General features: G+C 38.5%; 2 protein-coding genes across 7 annotated transcripts in view; one reads left to right on the top strand and one right to left on the bottom strand.

The window, feature by feature from the left end:
- abcc9 (ATP-binding cassette, sub-family C (CFTR/MRP), member 9) overlaps positions 1-23,047 on the top strand; it is an 85,177-nt gene that overhangs the window by 20,607 nt on the left and 41,523 nt on the right. For 4 of the 6 annotated variants that reach the window (XR_015125798.1, XR_015125797.1, XM_086269697.1 and 1 more), the window contains 11 exons: positions 9,669-9,833; positions 11,063-11,218; positions 11,307-11,441; positions 11,554-11,716; positions 12,838-12,878; positions 13,011-13,153; positions 13,331-13,439; positions 14,633-14,740; positions 17,918-17,990; positions 21,139-21,244; positions 22,805-22,843. Coding sequence is in view for 3 of the 6 variants with exons in the window: in XM_086269697.1 (XP_086125823.1) it covers positions 9,669-9,833; positions 11,063-11,218; positions 11,307-11,441; positions 11,554-11,716; positions 12,838-12,878; positions 13,011-13,153; positions 13,331-13,439; positions 14,633-14,740; positions 17,918-17,990; positions 21,139-21,244; positions 22,805-22,843 (1,238 nt within the window). In the remaining 3 variants the exon portion in view is untranslated. The remainder of the gene's footprint in view (positions 1-9,668; positions 9,834-11,062; positions 11,219-11,306; positions 11,442-11,553; positions 11,717-12,837; positions 12,879-13,010; positions 13,154-13,330; positions 13,440-14,632; positions 14,741-17,917; positions 17,991-21,138; positions 21,245-22,804; positions 22,844-23,047) is intronic. The other 2 variants (XR_015125799.1, XM_086269698.1) reach the window with 1 other exon arrangement.
- On the bottom strand, positions 1,962-5,167 carry LOC147310079 (zinc finger MYM-type protein 1-like). Its single transcript, XM_086269838.1, has 3 exons — positions 3,236-5,167; positions 2,697-2,811; positions 1,962-2,489 (listed from the first exon to the last, which is right to left on the bottom strand). The coding sequence occupies exons 1-3, from the start codon at positions 4,762-4,764 to the stop codon at positions 1,962-1,964; spliced, it is 2,172 nt and encodes a 723-aa protein (XP_086125964.1). The 5' UTR covers positions 4,765-5,167.

Here is a 23,047-nt window from a genome sequence, read left to right as displayed (position 1 = left end):
CTGACTAGTTTTAGAAATTGTGCTACAGGATTCACAGTTAGTGTTTAGGCATTCGGTAAAAACTGTAATACTTGTAACTAGAGATGGCACGATACCACTTTTTTATGTCCGATACCGATACCGATATCATAAATTTGGATATCTGCCGATACCGATATGAATCCGATATAGTGTTTTTTAATCAACAAAACTGTTTTTTTTTTAAATATCTTGCTGCATTTTGTATAAGTTCATACTCAAGTTTAAAACAACAACTACACTAAAGCTATTCTGTTATACCTGTATGCAAAAAAAATATATTTCATAGTTCAGCAATATTGATCAATCTAATAAACTCAAACCTACACCATCCTCCCTATTCTGGTATTTTAAAGAGTACTTAGCATAAATATTAAGCAACCTAACTAATAGGGTTCCAACTCCCAGCAACAACAAAAATAAATAAATAAAAAATAGGGAACCACCCCTCACGCTCCACCTCATGATGCTTAATCGACGTAATCAACCTTAATTTGATGCAGTGTGGAAAAAAATGCACAGAAATCAATTATTTTTCAAGAAATATTAAATAGATTCAACATCTTTCTTCAACAGAATTGCAGACTGCACAGATGGTACCTTCCCAAAGGAAAAAGTACTATAGCTTACTAGGGTATATATATTAGACTTAATAGTTACTATATACAGTAATTGACTTCTATTCATTTTACATCAAATTAAAACTTTGGGTGTCAGATAATTATTTATTAAAAGCTAGACATTTTAAATGAGAATAAGAAAGAAACGTATGTCTTTGTGCCCCCTTTTCCCAGTTAATGCCCTATCGGCCCCCCTGGCTAAACTTTGCTAGATCCGCCCCTGCACAGTTACCAGCGTCAGCTACAAGATCCTCGAGTAGAAAGTAATATTAAATGAATTCTAACAACAGCTGATCAAGCTTAAACGTGCTGCTGTTGTTCAGCCGCTGGTTTCCTCTTTCTGGTGCAAAGTGGGCCAAAAGCAAACTAGAGACACGACTGGCGACAGAAAAGCCGATCAGCTGATCGTTAAGCAGTTTCATGATTGAAGTAGCAGCCGGAGAGCTAGAGGCAGTCGCTCCATATATCGCTTGTTAAGCTTAACGCAGGAATGCTTTACAAACATTTAGAGATGGACTTACACACTTGCTTTACTTCTCTCGGGAAAACTTTGTCGGAGATGAAATGCGGGGTTGCTAGCGAAGCTCCAAATGCTATCCAGACCACCACAGGTCCCGCATGCCACAGCCGCTCTATCACGTGATGCATACTGCTCCGACCTAACGTTCTGAGGTGAGTTACGGCGTGTTGCAAGTTTTGTGAGGTGCTTTCGTGATATTTAATGGATCGGATTACATTTTTTTTATTTTTCTCCGATATCCAATCCAGTAATTTAGGTCAGTATCGGACCGATACGTAATATCGGATCGGTCCATCTCTACTTGTAACCAAGCTTTCTTGTGTTCTTGGTGTTTTTTTTGTTTTCCTTTATGGTCCTAGTTGATTTCCTCATACATAATGCTTTGGATGTTTGGTTGTTCACTTTTTTGTGAATTTTTTCTTAGCTGTGAATTTTTTGCCGACTGCTTCTTGCATTTGGGTCCTCTTTCCTTTCAGAGGTGTATTTGTTTAAAAATGACCCATTCTGCTCAGTGGCGGCTCCTGAAAAAAATCTCAGGGGGGGCAATTTTTATGATATCGACTAAAATGACCCATTTAATGAGTACATCAAACAACACAATTTAAATTTAAATTTAAAATGAACAACCATATTCTGGCCATTTGTATAGATTTGTAAAAATGAACATGAACAGATTTTTTTTTTTTTGAATGAATGAATGAAAAATAACTATTGAAAACAACAACTGTAAACTGATTGGGGGGGTGGGCTAAAGAGAGAAAGAGAGAGGGATGGAGAAAGAGAGTAAATATGGTTAAGGGTTCTTATTTGTACAAGAACTTTGCTCGTCTGTCTTTCTGAGTGGCAAATTTCTCGATGACCCTGGTGTTGAAATCAGGAAGTTCTTGTGTGAGTTTTTTCTCTATGGACAGCACAGCCAGAGCGTTGAGCCGATCCTGAGCCATATTGTTTCTCAGGAAAGTTTTTATCCTCTTTAAAGTAGAGAAACACCTCTCCGATTCTGATGTTGTCATTGGTGTGGTGATGAGGATGTTAAGAAGACTTACAGTTTCGGTGAATGTGTCTTGAAGGTTGTTTTCCATCAGAACCTGATAGAGCGCCAGCGCACCACTACAACTCTGAAACTCCTCGTTGTCGTAGATCAGGGACAGTTCTGTTTTAAGTCTGGCTTTGTCCAATGAGGGATAGGCTTCCACTGTGGTTTGTAGTGCTGCATCTGGAAAATTTTTGCTGTGTTGTTGGAACAAGTCTCCTTGCAACAGAGTGGCGCTGACAAGGTGCTTGGTGAAAGAAAACCTCTCCTTGGCATGGCTCATAATGGTGTCGCACACCTATCCAATAATATATAATTGGTAAGAGTTAGATTCAGTGGTAAGACTTTGGCACATGTCTCATGTTAATCATTATTCTGAAAAAAAAAATCTGTCCATAACAAAACAAAACAGTCATGACCACTATATCAAATGACATCTGACAGCATCGTCATTAGATTTTATCTGATGATCTGATTTAAATCAGACCAAGCAGCTAGTGCTTACCTCCAGTGCCAAATGGTGTTGCCTGTCTTCCCCCAATGTTCTCCGTCTCTTTGTGGGTGGGTCTTGAACAGGTCCCCTGTACTCCTCATCCACAACCAGATTAGGAAGTGCCTCCCTGATCCAATACATAAGTTTCATTAATGGCTTCTGAAAACTGAATAGGGATATATTAACCAAACACAAACCAAACAAAGGTTGTGTTCTAATTACCGGGAATTACCGGATTTAATTAATAACCGGACCTGGTTTAATGGCTGGGGGAAAACCAGTGCAAGTAAATAAAGGCCCTGGCCATAATTTCAGGAAATAGCCTATGGTATAGGCTACATCAAATCATTACTGGGAATATACTTCATCAAATATACTTAATCAAATATTTTTCATAAAATTACTTCAAAGGCTGATATAAATCAAAATTATCTGAATTCCATTAAACATTTAAGTCACAGAACACAGAATATATGCAGAGAATTTGATAGAATCTATGCATAGATAATTAACATTTATTCTAGGTTACATATTTATGCTTTTATGCCTACCTGATAGCCTGCATGCGGCTGATGAATGTCTGGGTGATCCCTGCGATGGTGACAGAATCGATGTTTCTCTTCTGTAGGTGGTTATACAGCATGTCTACATGTGGCATTATCTTGTGAAACAAGGCCAGGAAAAAACAGAAAGCTTCGTCTTCCAGCATTCTCACGAAACCACCGGCATCTCTCTTTGTAGGGGCATCAAATCCTTCACTGTTACGGATGGTCTGAAAACACCTCACCAGATCGTCTTTATGTTCATACACTGTATTCACAGCACGACTGTTGAAGTTCCAACGGGTTGCCGATGCACTTGGAAGTCGGTGCGCCACCACCTCGTCAAGCACTGCAGTCCTCTTGCTCGATTTAGTAAAAAAAGAAGCGAATCCTGCTATGTCGGAAAAAAAGTGACTGATTTGAGGGATGTGGGAGGTTGCTTGTTGCATTACCAGGTTTAACTGATGGGCATAACAATGTACGTAGTGAGCGTTAGCATAAATGTCCTGTATCTTACGCTGCACTCCTCCAGTGGTACCCCTCATTACAGCGGCCCCATCGTAGGCCTGGGCGATCAACTTTCTCTCTTGTCCCTGGGGGAGGATGAAGCGCAGCCTCTCCGATAAGGCACTGGCTATTGCATCTGCACAAGCATTGGGTAGCTTGATGAATTCAAAAAAACGCTCTTGAATACGGTTTCGTTGGTCAATGTATCTTAGCACCATGACTAACTGACAGTGTGTAGAAATGTCAGTGGTTTCATCAGCTTGAATGGCTAAAAACTTCGCTGCCTTTACTTCTTCCACGATCCTTTCTCTCAGAACTGCCAACATGCAATCCAGGATCTCGTTCTGGACTGTTTTCGAGGTGCCTTTAAATACAGTAGCATTTTCAAGGTGTTGCCTCAAGTCGTGATCAATTGATGCCATCAAGTCGACTAAACCTCTAAAAATCCCTGGATTGTCTGAGGAATCACTTTCATCATGTCCCCGCATTGCTAGCTCAAAAGCACCACAAAACTTAATACAATCGATGATTTTAGATAAAATATGACGGTTTTTATCTACCTCTTCGTTGTGCCTTCTTAAAGCAATCCGATGTCCATCATCTAGCTGCGCCGCTATGCTAGTTTTCCCTAGCACAGCTAGCTTTACACTGTTGTCCATATGAACTCGTGAGCTTTCATGTTTCTTGATTCGTTCGGAGAGGTGCTTTAAGTCGGTTTGTCCAGATTGTGTCCACGTCAAATCACACTTGTCACTTTTGAACAGTATGCACGGGAAACAAAAAAGTGCATTAGCTGTTCCACAGCCTGTCAGCCACGACTTGCGCTGGAACCAACTCCGACAAAAAGTCCTGTTGTATGCTTTTGACTTCTCCTTCGTTGCCTGGGTTAGTTGAATTTCGGGCTTGTCAGGTCCCAACTCTTTAACTTGCAGTTTTTCTGCCATTGTCCTTCTGGCAAAAGGGTAGGTTAGAAGCGATCTAACCGAATTTGGGGGAGGCTGTGCCTCAACCGTTAACAATACCGCTGCCATCGTCTCTCTCTGACCTTATAGCTCACTTAGGCTACTGACTGAGGTAAAATTCTAGAACAGCAAATCTTCGCGCGTTTTCTGCAGGGGCGCAATTTTAAGCGCCCCCAAACCATTTAATTCAGCGACGCTGATAGGTCAAATATTTATTATTTTCCCCTGGCAACCATTTAATGATAGGCTATTTCGCTGCATATCAAGGGCGCTTTGACGAGCGCCCCAGAAGAAGAAAAACACCGTTTGTTGGTTGAACTTTAATGAGTCAGCTGGTGAAAATGTTAAAATACGCCTGGCTGTATATGGGCACACACATAGTAAAACTATCATTGATGAATTTTTTAAAAATATATATTTTTACTCCTCCACATTTGGGGGGGCGGAGCCCGAGCGCCCCCTATGGGCCAGCCGCCACTGATTCTGCTCATTTCCAGCTCTGCATTCTTGTTCTTGGACGTTTCATGATTCACAGCTCAGCATAAACATCATTTTTCTTATACTAGGTTTTGGTGCTAACATGTCAGAGAGCTGAGTGATTAAGATTACCTCATTAGGAATATACACTCTCTCTGACATCATACATTTCTAAGAGTAGAAAAAACAGACTATTAAGCTTAGAGAGTCACGCCTGAGCTTTAGGCTCTCAGGGATTGTTTATAACATAGTTCATGTAACATAATACTAACCCTAATATTTGTTATTTAAAAAAATATAAGAATTAAGAATTTAACAATATAAAAACATCATAAAGTAAGAAAAAGCAGACCTCCAGTATATATAGTATGTTTTAAGAGATGAAGACGTAAAGAGTTTAATGCCATTCGTTTTCCCTTCTGAGAAATCATCCTGGAAACCTGAACCTTTACTCAGGCATAGCTGATGTCTCCAACACCATCAACAAGACCAAAGCCTTGTTAAGTGTTTATATAAGATCATTATATTAGTGGTTAAGGGCAGATCAGTGAAACATCATGGGTCATTAACACACTATAACTGTTGGGTGGTCCAGTCAGCCAAAGAGTGACTCACTCTAAGCACGACGTCAACAAGGCGTTGGTCACAGTCGCCACATCGTCAACAGTTCGTGTGCGACGCCGTGTCTGACGTGATGATGATTAAGACAAAGTTAAAATGACATCACACACACTTTACGTGGAACAGACCTTGTGGATGTAACTTTAACCAGAGCAGCTTCATGCCTGACTCCTAGCATGAAACCAAACCAGCGTTTCACCTTAACTTTTAATATTTTTCCAAATGTTTTCTCATTTTTTATCTTGAAATCCAAAGTATTTTTCCTCACAAATAAATGAGCACAAAAAACGCTTCCAGGACGTTGTCAGCAATAAAGGGTCTTCTGATGTCTGGAAGTTATATTCCACTGAATTCCATATTTGCGTTTTTAGATATTAATTTAAATTCAAGCAGATGATGCTGATTAGATTCAGTCACTAAGTTGCACCTTTTTATAGTAACTTCATACAGTTTCGGGGTTTGGAAATCAGCCATGAAGGACACATGACATCAGGTCATTTGCATAAATCCACAGAGAGCAGAAAATCTCCTCACGTACCAATTCTTATTTTAACCTCTAGAGGCAGGGCCCAGAGGGGCTTACAATGAAGTGACATGAATGCTTAAGTTATGTGAAGTTTTTGTGTTACAAAAGTGGATTTTTTAATGTGGCTAAATCAGCATAGTAACTGATGCTGAACACATAACCAGGTCAGGAGCAGGTTATGTTCAGAATTTGGTTTAAAATTAACAGGAAGCACCACATTTTCATGAATTCTTTTATTTACGATACATTTTATCTGCATTTATTTGCAACTTGCAACAAGCTGTACTTCAGTAAACCCACCAAATGAAGCCTTTCTGTTAACACAGTGCACACTGTGTGTTAACACAGTTAAAAACGGGTGTATTGATGTAGAATCGAGTGTTCCACTTAAGGCTTTTATTTTGAAATGATACTTTATGCGGCATGGCCTTCACACAGTTAAAGTGACAGTGAGTGGGAGGCTGTGGAAAGGCCAGACTAGAATTGGGCTTTAGTTCAGTTGTCTCCCCTCAGTCTTTGTTAACTTGTTGTTTTATTCTTGAGTCTGAAATGCTCATTAACTTTTTCGATTTTTGTTATTTTCCTACAACCTCATCGCAGCAAATTCTATTACTAATTTTCAGAATTGCTTCTCATTATAAGATAAGATAAGATAAGATAAGATAGAACTTTATTAATCCCTCGGGTGGGTTCCTCTGGGAAATTCGACTTCCAAAAAAAGCACAGCAACGACCGAAGTTACAGTTACAGAACTGTTATATATATATATATATGTATATATCTATATATATATACACACACACACACACACACACACACACACACACACACACACACACACACACATATATATATAAATACAGAGACAAATATAAATAAAATATACAAAGGGGATAAATAGAATAAATAGGAATAAAAAATAAAAATACAAGTGAATTGCACATTTCAAGTATTGAGTCTATTGCACTGTTGACTATTTACAAAAAGTATTGCACAAGGTATTGTACAGTGAGGTGAAGAGGCACTACAGCTTAGTTGTTCCCCCCTCCTTTGTCCTCCTGTTTCCCCTCCCTCTCCCCTCCAGAGAGGAGTTAAACAGTTTGATGGCGTGTGGGACAAAGGAGTTTTTAAGTCTGTTAGTTCTTGTCTTGGGGAGAAGCAACCTGTCACTGAACAGACTCTTCTGATTGTTTATGGCCGTGTGCAGAGGATGCCTGGCATTGTCCATAATGTCCATCAGTTTCTTTAGTGTCCTTTTCTTTTCCTTTTCTTTTCTTATGGACTTTGTTATACTTGTATTAAGGTACTGAATGAAAATGTTCCTAGAATGCAGTTTTGATAATTCAAGTAAACCAAAAATTGTTCTTAAAATGGCTTTAAAAAAATTAAGCTAATCCATTTGGATGCATAGTAACAGTATATCTGGCTTCCTGTCTGATATCTTAGCATAGACCAGCATGACTCATAATTAGCTCGACCAAACCTGCAGCTCATACACAACATTACAAAACAATATAAATATCTCCCTACAATAAAAAGGGCAGAGCAGACAGAGATCAAGCAGACTGGTCACAGACAGCATTTCTGGCAACCAAATATACACCAGCAGAAGTGATCATAGGCATCAACTCCTCTTAAATCCATGCCAACCTCTCCAAAGGTCATAAAGCAGTCAGGGCTTGTAGGAGAGGCAGAACAGATGCTTTTGTAATGGCAGCGTATTTTCACACAGTCCACTTGGCTGGATGCTGGTATAGTAGATGTTAAGCTGTTGTCAGGTCTGTGCCTGCTGGTTAAAGTGGGTATAATGGGCAATCGAGATAGAGAGCAGAGCATGGCTGCATTTCTGAGTGACATGGAAAATTCCCCACTCACCTCACACTCTCTGCCTCAGTTTAACGTACACAGAGGGACTGCTGAGCGTCACTCTGGGATTTTTGAAGCAACAATTCATGTGTAATTTTTTCAATCCAGATTGATTTATCAGTGTATAAACATTTTTTTTTTTACTGCGCTAGAAATGGGATACATGGATAAAATTCTAATGTGTATTTGTTTAAACGAATTCAGAAATGTAGAAACTAAATAATAAAATATTAGAATAAAATATTCTGTCTCTTTTTTGCCACAAATATAAATATTGTATAAAATTGCTGTATTTGAAAATGCCAACCATGCTTTCTGGTTTAAAACCCTGGCTACATGGGGCTCATGGACAAAGCACTGAGAATCACCATGAATGGCACAGCCATCATTTGCTTGGATACCAGCTGAGGGATAACAATCAGTCTGGATCATAATTTACTTTCATCTTATTATCCCCTTAGAGTTGGAGGTCACTGCAAATCAATAGAAAGTAATTCTGAGTGATCGCCTTTATCCTATGATTACATAAATGGGAGTAGTTCCTCTCCAGGTGACAGAGGCTCTATCCATGAGTGGTTTCATGAAAATGAATCATGGTTTAGTCTCGACACTCACCAGAGCTCAACTTAAATGAACACTGATGGACTTTGCATCGATGTTTCAGACTTTGCTAAAATAGCAAGCGTTCCTTACTTTTTAAGAGCTCCAGAGACTTGGACAATCATCTCTTTTTCCACAAAGCCCATAGACTATATGTAAATGGATTTAGCCACTATGGTGTAATTTGGGGGGGGATTTCCCCACTTCTGGTCTGCATGCCCCTCCCTCAGCTAGAGCTAAGAGCCAATCCATAGCACAAGAGACAATAAATCTGTTTCTGGCTTTCACTTTTGGGACTTGCGATCCCAGGACAGTAAAGATGACACTGCTTATGAGAGAAAGACCCCAATCCTGTTCCAATTCAATGTCTTATTTTTACCACTGCTGCTGCAGAGTGAAAACCGATTAAATGAAAGAAAAATGAAGTAGAATCTTAACATCAGATTTTACAGAAGATTCTCAATAAGTCCTAGAAATACTCTTTCTTTAGCTGATCATCTAGATAATTTCCTAATAATTATATCAATAATAATAATTTTATTATTATTAAACTGAAAATGTTCTGCAGTTGCATTTTTTATTTACACTGAATGATAAAGAACCTATTTTTGAAACACACTTATTTACATTGTTACTGATGAACGTCCAGAATATCCGTCCAAGGTTGAATTGAAAAACATCTGTATCTGAGAGAATGTTTTCACATATTTTCTAGCAAATTTTGGTTTGTGATTGAAATAGGATATGCTCTTGTTAATGCACCAGCTACTATGGTTTGTGGAACAGACAACAGACTGTCATCGAATGAGAAATCAGTTTGACCTCTGATCAGGTTACAAAGAAGAATCTTATTTTTGTACCTGTTGTCTGCTTGTGTTTGTAGGTCACCCATTTCGAGAACTACCATATGTTTTCCCATGAGCTGCTGCAGAACAGCTCCATCCTGGCTGTTCTTCTCTTCTTGGCTTTAATCCTGCAGAGAACCTTCCTTCAGGCCTCGTACTATGTCACCATTGAAACAGGCATTAACATGCGGGGAGCTCTGCTGGTGAGTGAAGCATCGTGGAAAATGAAAATTCGGACCGGTGTTTCAACACTCGGGTGTCACTTTGGAAAGCTCATCGTGAATGATTTCTATGATGCTTCAGAGTTTTATCAGCTCACACAGCCATTATCTGTCACCTCATGTGACACCAGGCTCTTTTAATTGCTGATATAAGCCCCAGCTTAATAGCCACATAGAGGTTTCATTGGACACCTGTTCTGAAGTGTAACAACAGTCCGGTAGATTTCAGCTGGCAGTCAGTGTTGAACAGAAACATGGAGGAGGGTTAAAAATTTCCAGGGCTGATGTAAATCGATGATGTGAAGGCATTTAGTTAACATTTCTATTTAATTCAGTTATGTAAGTGATGGGTTTATTTATAGGAGTCCCTCAGTGGGAAAAGTCTTTGGCATTCTGCATAGTGCTGACACTGTCCATTAACCTATTAAAACTTAAAGCTAAAACATTGCTTTTTTTACAAATGTATTTAAAATGCTAAATTCTAAAAGAACGTGCTATGTTATAGGTATCTCTTTTCACATGTATTTTTGGCATTTAGTCTTTATCAAGACAGGCTTGTGCACAGCGGAAGAAGCAGCAAAGTTGCTTTAAATAAGCTAAAATTACTGATAAGTGGTAGTGGTAAAAACTCCCATGGTTAATGTAATTAGATGTTATCCAAATATTTAGTAGGCATTTCTGCATAATTCAGTTATGGCAGTTATAAATATATAGACTCCATTAATGGGATATAGAGTGTCTGGCTCTCCATTAAAACCCAGAATAATACTGCTAGTAATGAATATATTCATGAAAACCACTGTGCCATGAGCTGGAGTCAGCTCAGCAGCAGACGGCAGACAATATTTTATTTCACTTAAACTCTAAGATAGGTACTAAACATCTAACCATTGTTTATTGAGGAACCAGATGGAATGTCCCAGTTCAAAGTGCTGGCCCTGACTCAACTATTTCAGTCAAAAAAAGGTTGGTATTGCCATCTGGATTAATTTCTTTTGTGATTTGGTTCTGGGACCAGTGTGGGACCCCACACTCAATAAACACAGGCATCAGGTGGGTCAGGTGGGTTCCACAGCAGCTTGCAAATGTTCAGCGACCTTTTAAAACAAGGTGACTGCCTTTAAAAGGTTGGCATTATAGATGAACTAATATGTCTATCTATCCATCATCTTAAACTTTCCTTCATCTGTCTTATTATCTGTCTTGTCTAGGCAATGATCTACAACAAAATCCTGCGCCTATCCACCTCCAACATGTCAATGGGGGAGATGACGTTGGGGCAGATCAACAACCTGGTTGCTATAGAAACCAACCAGCTCATGTGGTTCCTCTTCCTCTGCCCCAACCTGTGGGCCATGCCCGTGCAGGTAAGATAAGCCATATTCTTAAACATATTTGGATATGTTTTACTCCTATCAATAGTTTTTCAAGTCAGGTCTTTTTGTTTCTTTGCAGATTGTGATGGGAATAATTCTGCTCCGTCATTTTATGGGCTCGAGTGCCTTGGTAGGAGCGGCTGTCATAGTTCTGCTGGCTCCGGTCCAGTACCTTATAGCTACAAAGCTGGCAGACACGCAGAAAATCACACTGGTAAAGAAGATATTTATAAATATAAAATAAATGTTTTCTCAGTGTAGAAAACAAAATTTCCTGCGTAATTCTGAACAAAAATCTTCTTTGAATGTCTTATTTGCTATTTCAGGAACACAGTACAGATCGTGTTAAAAAGACCACTGAGATCCTAAAGGGCATAAAGTTGCTGAAGCTGTACGCCTGGGAGAACATCTTCTGTGACAGTGTGGAGGAGACCAGAGGCAAAGAGCTCACCAGCCTCAGGACCTTCGCCTTCTACACATCCATGTCCAGTAAGATGAAAATCAGTAGCAGGAGTTTTAAGTATGTGAGCAGAATGTCTGCAGACCAGCAGAAATGGAATTTGTTTGGCATGTACAGAATGAATCTTGTTTGAAACGCCACACATATATTCAGCGATGGTTAGCATAAATCATTTTTCTAGGAAATTATTTCCACAGTACAACTTAATAAACAGTTAAATTACAGCATTAATTACTGCACTTGGTTTTCAGGTGATTATATTTAATTTATACATTCTTCCCTTAGGCAGTATCCTTCAAAGCAATAGCATAAATTTTCACTGCTATGCAGATGGTATCCAGCTTTATCTATCCATGAAGCCAGATAACACGCACCAATTAGTTAAACTGCAGTAGTGGCTTAAAGATATTAAAACCTGGATGACCTCTTTTTATGAATTCAGATAAAACTGAGGTTATTGTACTCGGCCCTAAACATCTCACAAACATGGTGTCTAACCAGATGCTTACTCTGGATGGCATTACCTTGGCCTCCAGTAACACTGAGGAATCTTGGAGTCATCTTTGACCAGGATATGTCCTACATTGTGCATATTAAACATATGTAACACTTAATATGAAACACTGATTTCTTAAATTTACACAATATCCTAAAATTGGAAATATTCTGTCTCAGAGTGATGCTGAAAAACTAGTTCATCCATTTATTAATTCTGCACTGAGTGTTTCTTCTTCATTCCCCTTTTTTGCTCACAATGTGTTTACACAAAACTTTGCATTTAATTATTAGCTATTATTAAACTCTAGATCTCTTCCACAGTGTCCTGTCTCCCACCCTCACCCCCAAAGATTTTCTCTGTATTATTGTAGGGTCTTTACACAATATAAAGGGCCTCAGGAACCTCTTTTTGTGATATAAATGAAACTGAATAATTGTTACTGTTATACAGTATTTGATTATAGAGAAGGCTCTTGTCTAGCCCACATTCATAAGTGCTGTTTTTGAATAATGGTTAAAACAATGCAACATTTGTTTTTCAAAGAATAATTTTTTTAAAAGGGACTTAAAGTATGTTATAAAGCTTGTATTGTTACCTAAATCAGCTAAGTTACTATCCTACCAATAAAACCTGTTCCTTTTTTTTGTGCAGTTTTCATGAATGCTGCTATTCCCATTGCTGCGGTTCTAGCCGTAAGTCAGTTTTATTACAATCTGTAAAAGAATTTGACTCTGCTTTAAATGTTCTACTTGCTTATTTCTTAAGCTATAATTCAACAGCATAAGGAAGAGCTGTTAAACTTGTCTTTTGTTGTTTTTTTGCAGACATTTGTGACGTATCACATCCTCAATAAAGAAGGCCCCAGTCCTTCTCAGGCCTTTGCAGCTCTGTCACTGTTTCACATCCTGGTCACCCCGCTCTTCCTGCTTTCCACTGTTGTCAGATTTGCTGTGAAGGCTCTGGTTAGGTGAGTGTTTAGATTTAAAGGAACGTCAAGGAAACCCAACAACAGTGACGAGAAACTCTAAACTCCTGAGAGATTACCGGTATTGGAATCATCACAGTGTCACTGTTAATAGGCTGTGTGTGTGTGTGTGTGTGTGTGTGTGTGTGTGTGTGTGTGTGTGTGTGTGTGTTCTTACAGTGTTCAGAAGCTTGGTGAGTTTCTACAGAGTGATGAAATTGGAGACGACAGCTGGAGAAATGGTGACATATCTGTTTCCTTCGAAGCTGGAAAGAAACCCATGGGGATGGTGAGTTACGATACCAGATCAATAAAAAAGACCAAGGAAAAGTGCAAAAGTAACAGTTTGTATTTTTGACTGCTACACCTCTGAGCCTGTTTGGGGTATTTGAACATTTCACCACTCAGTGAAATACAGGCCTAATCGTGTGGCTGTCTGAGTCTTTAGTCGCTTAGTGTCTGCTCTGCAGTGGGATTATCACTGTTTGTGTTCAAATGGACAGTCAGACCACAAAGCTGAGTGACTCACATGATTCATTAGAGCTGTAATGGTTTTCAGATAAGATTGTAAAAGGAAATTTAAAAAACAGCATACCCATTTATGACATATTTTTTCGACTCATTTTATTCTCACTCAAAATCAGCTAAAATTAGACAACATAGAAAAATAAAACCCCGTAACAGTAATACCGGATTTTGTTTTCATCTCCATTATCATTTTATCGCCTCTACTTAATGTTAAAAACACATTTTTTAGACATTCTTTAGCAACTAAACTTCTTATGTGTGGAAACTAAGCAGCAGTCATGGGGTGTTTACTAAATGTAAGACCAAAGTGGAGATATTTGGCCATAAACGTAGCATGTCAGCACAAACGCCTCATACCAACTGTCTGCACGATGGTGGAGAGATTATGATTTGGTATTGTTTTCTAACCACAGCACCTGGGCACCTTGCAGTCACTGAGTACATCATGATCTCCTCTGCACACCAAAATATTCTAGAGTGTGATGTGAGGGCATTTGCCTGACAACTAAAGCTTGACCCACAGAAATTGACTGTTACCTGCTTCCTAGTATCTCCAATGACATCAATCACATGCCCTTTTCTAGCTGGTCCATAATCCTGGGTTATGTAGCCAATATGGAGATCTTTGAGAGTGAAAACTGTGACTTTTATGGATACAGCATCCTGGTACTTGGAGTACACTCACATACTGTAGCCTGACTACATCTTCTTGATGAACGTGTGAATACTTTTACTTTTGTGTGGAGATTTTAGTTGTGGAACTTCACGTGCAATTTAGAAACATTGATGAACTTTGTTTTTGTATCTGGATCATATAATAATAATGAGGACTGAGTCCATTGGGGCAACGTTTTCTGCTTCCAGAGGAAGTACAGCAGATGCAGAAAAGTCTTATGTTTATTATCAAATGCTCACTCCTTTCTCTCCCTTTTTCTTTCGGTTGTCCCTCTCAAGACCAAAGCCATCAACAGGAAGCAGCCAATGCGCTACCAAATGGACAACTATGAGCAGCCAACCAGGCGACAGATGAGACCCTCAGAGACAGAGGATGTGGCTGTAAAGGTCAGGCTCAAAGTTTATGTGTTAGGGGAAAGTTTACAGGGGTGTAAGTTAGATACAGGCTATGATCACATGTAAAGTGCAACACATGGACCCACGTCTACCCATTTATCAATGAACTTTTTGGTTTTTTGGCAGCTTTAGAGGAACTGGCTGTGGTTTAATTTGTAGTAATGGACACCTCTGACTTTCCAGAGCTGTAGATGTGGGATAAAGAAAGTAGATGATGGGACTGGAAAGACATCATTAGTATCGGAGCAGAAACCTTTGTCTTGATATCTAACCCACTGGTGTCTTGAAGGGTTTTCAGCATGTGACACTAAGAGTGGTGGTTATGAGCAACACATTTAGATGCAATGAACTCAGTTGTCCAGACTGACAGTTCCCTCTTAAAGGTAAATAGTCTTTTGAGGATGGTTATGCTTAGATGCAGAGGAAAGGTTCCTGTTTTGATGGGAATAAAGAGAGCGGAAACTCGTTCAGCCATGTTATCGGCTGCCTGTTCAAGGCAGGTGCAGGATTTCCCTGACAAACACACCTGGAGAGTGGACAGCAGACACGATAAAAGCACCTTTTCGAGAAGAAGCATCAGATGGATAAGCACAGAAGGGCTGCGTGCTGTTGCTGCCACTTATCTCACTTTTATGAGCAGCTGTTTCATATCTTTATTGTTTATGCGTCCATGGGTTTTTGCCTGCAATCATACATGCGACATGCGTGTGTGCACATACTCTCACTCCTCTCAGGAAGTGCAGGATTCACATGAGAATTTGTTGTCCCTTAAAGGGCCTTGTGGATGTGTCCAAGGTTTTCTCAGCCCCTCTGTGAAGACTCCTCTTCCTGTCCCATCCCTGTGGAATGATGCTATTCCCCAGATGGCAGACCCCCAATTAGAGTGGTAGCTTTTCCATGCTTGACACAGACCTTGTTGACTTATCAGTGTAAAACTTGTTTGTTATGCATTACACACACCCACATATACAAGGTTATGGCCATTTAAAGGAGGCCTTTGCTTTTCCTTTTTCTATCAGATATGTATTTTGGTGGATGCTCATGTTAAACATGGCCAACCAACAGGCCATCCAAACTCCACACAGAAGGGTTTCTGTGTGGAGATCCAGATCCAGGAAAATCTGGACACAATGCAGATATAGCATTAATGTTAATGTGGTTCCCCTAAAATTCTGAGAATAGAGGAAATTGAAGCTTTTGTCTTCATCATACAGGCTTTAAATCAGGTTCATAAAATGTTTAACTCGGCTTCACAGGCTTGAGAAAGCTGCAGAGAAATACACCAGGGTTCATCTTGTTTTTTATATTTCTTATCTGTCAGTCTTTTGTTTTGTTCATTGTCATATTTACATATCACCAGGCCCATTTCCTGCAGCTGCACATTTTCTATTAAATATTTTGACTACATTTATCTGCTCTCAGCAAAATCTCATCTTTTTATTTTCACTCCCCTTTTTGCACATCTTCTCTCCCTGTCCTTTCTCCTTCCTCCCTTGTCAAATTGTTGATAGTATCTTAACTTGCTTTCCATTTTTATATACCTCATCCTGCTTTTTGTAATCTTGGTTGTTTACTTTTGCTCAGGAGCATGGAAATACATCTGAGATTTCCCATGTGTGTTTTGGTGGTCATGCATGAACAGCCTGCTCAATTGAGGTGTATTTGTTTCTTAGTCACTCAGTGTAAAACAATGTCTAAATATTATAATCTTTATTTTTGGTGCTATAATCTTTTAAAAGAGATCTTTCATCATCTTATGATGCTCTTATATTCTTGATTCCTTTGGGATCGGGTCATTGGGAAAAGGAAGCTTTGAAGAAAGTTTGCGTTTCAGGGGGTGTCCCTGCATAAAATAATAAAAATAAATACATGCAACAGATGGGAGGAATGTAAACAAACTCCATGCATGAAGGGATATAGACGAGGGATTAGATACACAAGTCTGCTACGTGCTGATCGGCGGGTTTCTGGACACAAATAATGAAGCTTTCAAAAAGAAATTTCATTGATAGTGGAGCTTAAATTTAAGACTTCTTCCATTTGATCTTGCTTTAATGCCACGTCGTGAAGAAGCAATGAGCGGAGGGTCATGATCCTTTATTCCATCCCTCTTCAGTCTAAATTTCCAGTGAACATGTGTGTTTCAATCAGCTGACTGATTTTCATTGTTTCCATTTCATCAAATGTGATTTCTAACCAAGCCGAGGAAGCTGAATCCTTCTGTTCTTTCTTGTGTTGACCTTTTTTGAGTCAGTAATGGAAAATAAAGTAAATTCCTTTTCATAAGACTCATCCAGCTATGCTTACTGGGGGTAACTGATTATACAAATGGAAATGGAAGTAATTATCATTCATTCATTTTTGGTTAATGTCTAAAAGCTTGTCTTTAAAGGGAAGTCTTTAATAGATTTTCCACTAGGCCATAACACTACCATTAAAGTCATTAGTTGCACTTCGATTGTATTTGTGTCGGACGGTGTCAAAATCCCATGGTTAGAAATTTACATTTGGTCCAATAAAAATGTAAATTGACCACATTTTGTTATATTTAGCTTCAGTCTTTCAGATTTAATACACAGGCTGTAAAACACGTGTCGTAGAACCAAAGAACAACTTGTTTGGATGGTGAACTTATCGGAAACCATGAATACATACTGTATATTATATAGCCTGTCAGGCCTTTTAATGCAAACCTGTGATTTTTTGGCTGCATCGATGACACTGACCGTAATCTCCTACTGAAGTGTGAGTGGATCAGGCCTTCACACATCTTGCACTGACAAAACAGAGCTGTAGCACCTGTCCCTCTTGTGTAACAGATTTTTATTTGTCAGCATTCACCAAAGTGAACTTGATGTGAAATGCGTCACAGGATGACATTTGGTTTGGTGTCCCTCATGCCACGAGCCCAGTGTGTGTGTTATCTCAGCAGTGTTCGCTGCAATGCACTTACTGTTAGCATTTCTTAAACTCTGGGTCGGGGCGTAAAGTGGGTCATGTCCTTTGCTCCAGTGGGTTCACACGTAACAAGAAAACAGCACGTATTCATGTTGCATAATGGGAATTTACTGAGAGTCATGTGCTGGGAAAAAAAGCACTTTAGCGCACTTTAGTAGTATAACCCTTTTGTTACCTTCTGATCTTTTTATTTTTTATTTCTCTGTGTAGGTCACGGGTGGATCCTTCACCTGGGGAAATAACCTGTTGACACTGTCGGACATCAACATCCGGATCCCAACAGGTAAGACTAGACGACAGGTAGAATACTTTAAAGTTCAGGTTTGTATAAGGAGAAACTCTAGTATGTGGCAATGGAAATTTTGTTTATGTTGCATATATTTCATTATATGTAAACGCAATGTGCTCAAAACATAAGAGGTTTACAATGCCTTAAGAGTGTATACCTATACAGCTATTAAGTGAAACTTTGTTGAAATAAAAAGGGTTTGACATATGTTATATATGATGCATCAAACCTAATCATTTCTGTCCTGAACCTAACCTTGCTGATTCTTCTCCTCATACTCTTCCTTTCTTTTAATTCTCTTAGATGTCGTGACATTTGAGGTTTGTTCTTCAACAGTTAGATTTGGTGTACCTCAAAGTTCTGTTTTTGGGACCTGTTTTATTTTATATATATCACTTTATAGGCTACAAGCATAATTTAGCCTTAATTAGAGTCCCAGAGAGCAGCCATTTGGCTTTTCTACCTTTAAAACCCACCTTCCAGCCAAATGGCTGGTAGGTGTTTAATATTTTAGCATTTGATTTTTACTTTCTTTTATTTTACTAATATTTTGGTTACATATTCATATTTGATGTGTATCATATTTTCTCTTTAATGTTTTGTAATGTGGATATTTGTCAGACCCAGTTCTTTTAGAATTTGCTATATAAAAACACTTGTTTTTATATGATATACGGTGCTTAACAAATGTATTAGACCACCTGTCATGTAAACAGGAAAACACAAATATTTCAGAAATCTATAGGTAAACATTATGTTGTTATGTGTTAGACAAATAATACTGAATTTATGTTTTTATACCCACATTTAAGCTGGCATACCATTTCACCGATGAAATTAATTTTTCTGTTCAGGTTAATTTAAGAAGGAAAAAAAATATTATTGTTACATTTATTCATTTTTTTAAAAATGTGACAAACTTTTTTGCTTTAAAAAAATTAAAACTGTAAATATGAAAAAAATGATCAACATGACCTATTTTTACCATTAAAAATATCATTTTGATTAAAGAGTTGGTGCACACTGGTGGATTAACCATTAGAGAAACTGTAAATTTAGGTTGGTTTTGTCACAAACCTTATATTCGGTGGCGGTCTAAAATTTGTTAAGAACTTTATAACATTAAATGCTGCTTTGTGTATTAAAGCAGTATCAGTGTTTAAATAAATACATGCAATCACAGCCAGATACTGACTCTGCCAAGTGTTTTAAATTTAGAAGCATACATCCACAGGGAAGGATCTCACTCATATCATTGCGTATTTTAATACATCTGCTGCCTTTCACTTTCTTATGGTGGCTCTGTTCGCTGTAACGTTTCTCTTCTTGTTTTAAAATCTAGTTTTTGAGATTTAAGATCACAGGAAGTTTTGAGCTTATCTTTTTTCTTTACTGTTTCAGTGTGACAAACACTGTTTTAGTATACATGACGCTGCTGTTACACCGAGAGCTGCGGTAATTCTGCACTCCTGTAACTGAAACACTGAGTGTCAGGAGACCATGTTGATGAAGCTGTTAACAAATGGACTGTATAGTATGTCTTACACGCACACAGACGGACACACACGCAGTTTCCCTCGAGAAGTGACTTGCTTGCCATCCCAGTCATGCTACTACTAAGACAACCAGGATTTGTTGTCCTGCCAAGTGCTGGTGTAATGTTGTTCGGAGTAACTGGAGTGTTATGTTTGTGCGTTTTTCAGTTTGTTTTAGAGTCATTACAGACTTTCAGCTCACAGTGGCTGCTTGCATTTAGGGGATAAGGAATAATAAACAAATAGTAGATCTGAGCTCCTTTTAAGCTTAGTTTGACTGGTTTTGTCTGAAAGTTTCTTGTAATCATATTTATAGATTACCTTGATTGTTATCTGAGAGATTATGAGCGGGGTGTATTGTTGATGTCAGTAAGTAGCGGGGTTTCTAAATGGTTAACCTGCCCTCCACATTTAATGCCTCAGATTCTCATTAACATACAATTTTCAAGTTATTGAAACATCTTATGACATATAGTCTTCTTACAGAATCATGAATATTTAAATATTAAAAGGTTACAGTGTGCCTTACTCTGTAATAAAGTAGCATCCACCAGATAAATTTAGCTAGAGTTAAAGGCAAGGTTAGGTTTGGGTTCAGGTCACGCCCACCCCCCTTTTATACAACTACCCCCAAATTAAAAATCTTTCATCTGAAAAATGTAATCGTCAAACGTATGAATCTTAATCTGAGAATCAGTTCCAGACCTGTTGCTGCCATCGATCGTACATTTTCTCAGTCTAAACTCAATTTGTTTTCTATGCGCAGTTGTGAATAACATCTGTGAGATTTGAAAATCATTGTTGTCATTTAGATTTTCCACAGCCTCCCAACTTGTTTTTAAAACAGGTGTTACACTTCATCGTCTGCAATCGTGGAAAAATGAAGCTTTCACATAACTCTATGCAGTCATCTGAAAAACGAAGTACTAAGTACACTGCATGATTCAAAAGCTTGTAGGGTGGGATTTCAGTCAGGGTGACTTTCATTGGTGCAAACTTTAGCTGTCGGACACATGGCCTCACATTTGACTCTACAATACTTTTGCATACAGAAGATTTCATGGTTGACTCAGTAAGTGCAAGGTGCTGGTATGAAGTGTATGCGCTGACATGCTGTGGTGCTGTGCATTATGTCCAAACATCTCCACATTGTTTGTTCAGATGTAACATTGCAACCATTCCAGACCACCATGCCTCTTCAGTATTTGGCTGATTGTTTTGTCATGAATTTTAACTAAGGCCTGCAGAGTTTGAGATGTAGGTCTTTGATTTTTTGGAATTTCTCTGAGTATTGCATAGTTTGAATTTTCTGAGATGTCCCCTCCTGGGAAGATTTTGGCATTGTGTTAACACGCACCAGCAAACTATCACAACATCTACTTTTCATTAGCTAAACCTGGCTCATACTTACCCTCTTAACTGCCATGGAAGCAGTAAAGTTTTTTTTTAGTTTGTTACGTGACTGCAAAGAGTCTGTTTAGCATGTGGCTAAAAGAACACCTAATCCTTTCTCCATGTGGGCCACCAGTGAAATGGTGGCTTTAGGAGATTAACTGAGTTTCTAGCTAGTTTACCATCACCACCTTTTTCATTTCATTCTATCTCAGGTCAGCTGACAATGATCGTGGGCCAGGTGGGTTGTGGGAAATCCTCCCTGCTGCTGGCCATGCTTGGAGAAATGCAAGCCATCGAGGGGGGAGTCTACTGGAGCAAGTAAGAAAATATTTTATAAGTACTTAGTATCTAATATGCAAGAATCTGTTAAATGTAACAGAGGATCCAAAGCTGGTGGATTAATAATAAATAAATACAGTAGCTGTTTTGGTGTGCTGCAAATAATTAAATAGAGGAAGTGGAACCCATGTTCTAAAAGCTTTGTATTTTGTATATGATGATATTTGAAATTTCTTCTGTTCTTTCTATGTGTTTCTATGTGTATAAACCTTTTAATTTTTTTTTATGTATCAGAATGATAATCTCATATTTCTCATTTTATTTTGTTTAGTCAAACAGTTAAGTACTTTCAGGTGTTTTTGTTTCACGCCATTTTTATTTTACACATCTGGCCGCATATAGTACGTCTTCATGACCATGATTGGGAACAAATGTAAACTAATAATCTCTTGTCTGTGCACAGAGTAATGCTGACAGTAACGAGAAGAATCAATTACTGGCTCGTTAGTGTCAAACGTCCAGCAGCGACATTCACTGTCATTTAATTTGCCGCTCTCGTGGTCATCTGGGATCTGTCAGCTTCTCCTCTGGAAAGCTTTCCATTTATAAAATCAATTATGGACGACTCAGTTACAGTCAAACTATGATGTTTAAAAGCATTATGTTCTCCCCGAGTTTAATGTAATTGCCATTCATTCGCTAAAATATGGGGGATATTGAGTTACACCAAAGATGCTTTCATTCATTTTATTATTTAATTAAACTGCAAAAGACAAACTGGTTCTTCAGCCTCACAAACACCAAATGACACTGGCTGAATCAATTACGAGGAGGATATTTGGTAATAAGCAGATCTCATAGCCTCAAAGCCTGAAGGTGATTCTGCTTTCACTTTCAGGAATGAGCCATTTCTACGACACATAGAGGTCAGCTGTGTTTGTCGTCTCTGGACATTTTATTATTAGAGGAAAGGACTTCCTGGTTTCTACTGTGTCTTATGCTAATTGAAGAGAAGTTCTGAGATAACACTGGTCATTTGTAACATCTCAGTTGCTTCCATAATTGTGATCAGTTTTTCTCAATGTCCTGACAGTTTCACACTTTTAGTGGTTCACTCAGGAGTTTCACCCACAGTGTTAAAATTGGGAGGTTACTTGAATAAACATAAGTGTTTATGTAGAGCTGTGGTCAGAAGTTTAGGCCTGTTAACTTCTCATTGACCATGATTGACCACAACTAAAGTCATTAAAGAAATTAAAGAAGTCATTTAAAAATCCCCAAATACCATGACATTCATACACAGATTTTTAATGTGCAATGTGAAGCTGGAAATGGAAACAAAAGGTTGCTGTAGGTGTCTGCAGTGTGCGCCGTCATATTAGACAACTGTCCTGTGACTACGACTCATTTTCTTTCTGTAATTCAAGTTTCAGTTGCTTTTTTTTTAGAGGATTTTTGAATTTCTATCGCCTATATATCTGTCTTTATGTTCTTATATTGTCTTTGCACACTAACCAGTGTGTGTGTGTGGTTGTGTGTGTGTGTGTGTGTGTGTGTGTGGTTTCTTTCCCTTTACCTTCTGCTTTCTTGCCATATCAGGCAGCCTGATTGTGAGGTGATCCACGAGGGGAACATAAGGTACCTTCTCTCTGGTCTACAGTCATTTAAACACAGACTGTAAATACTCAGGCTTGAAAATAGGTACTATTTTCTCACTTGCATACCCTCATGTTATTTTAAAGGGGTATATTGGCAAAAGCATGAGTATCTTCTTGGTGTTAAATTAGTTTATTAGTCATAATTTTTTATTACACCCAAAAAGGTAACTGCCATCTTTCACTG

Source organism: Aulonocara sp. 'chitande type north' Nkhata Bay, linkage group LG17, assembly GCF_057382095.1.
Source record: "Aulonocara sp. 'chitande type north' Nkhata Bay isolate Kocher_YH1m ecotype deep benthic linkage group LG17, A_spYH_male_GT1.1, whole genome shotgun sequence".
NCBI lineage: Eukaryota > Metazoa > Chordata > Actinopteri > Cichliformes > Cichlidae > Aulonocara > Aulonocara sp. 'chitande type north' Nkhata Bay.
Note: the sequence above shows the minus strand (reverse complement) of the source record. Positions and strands in the feature narration are given on the sequence as shown.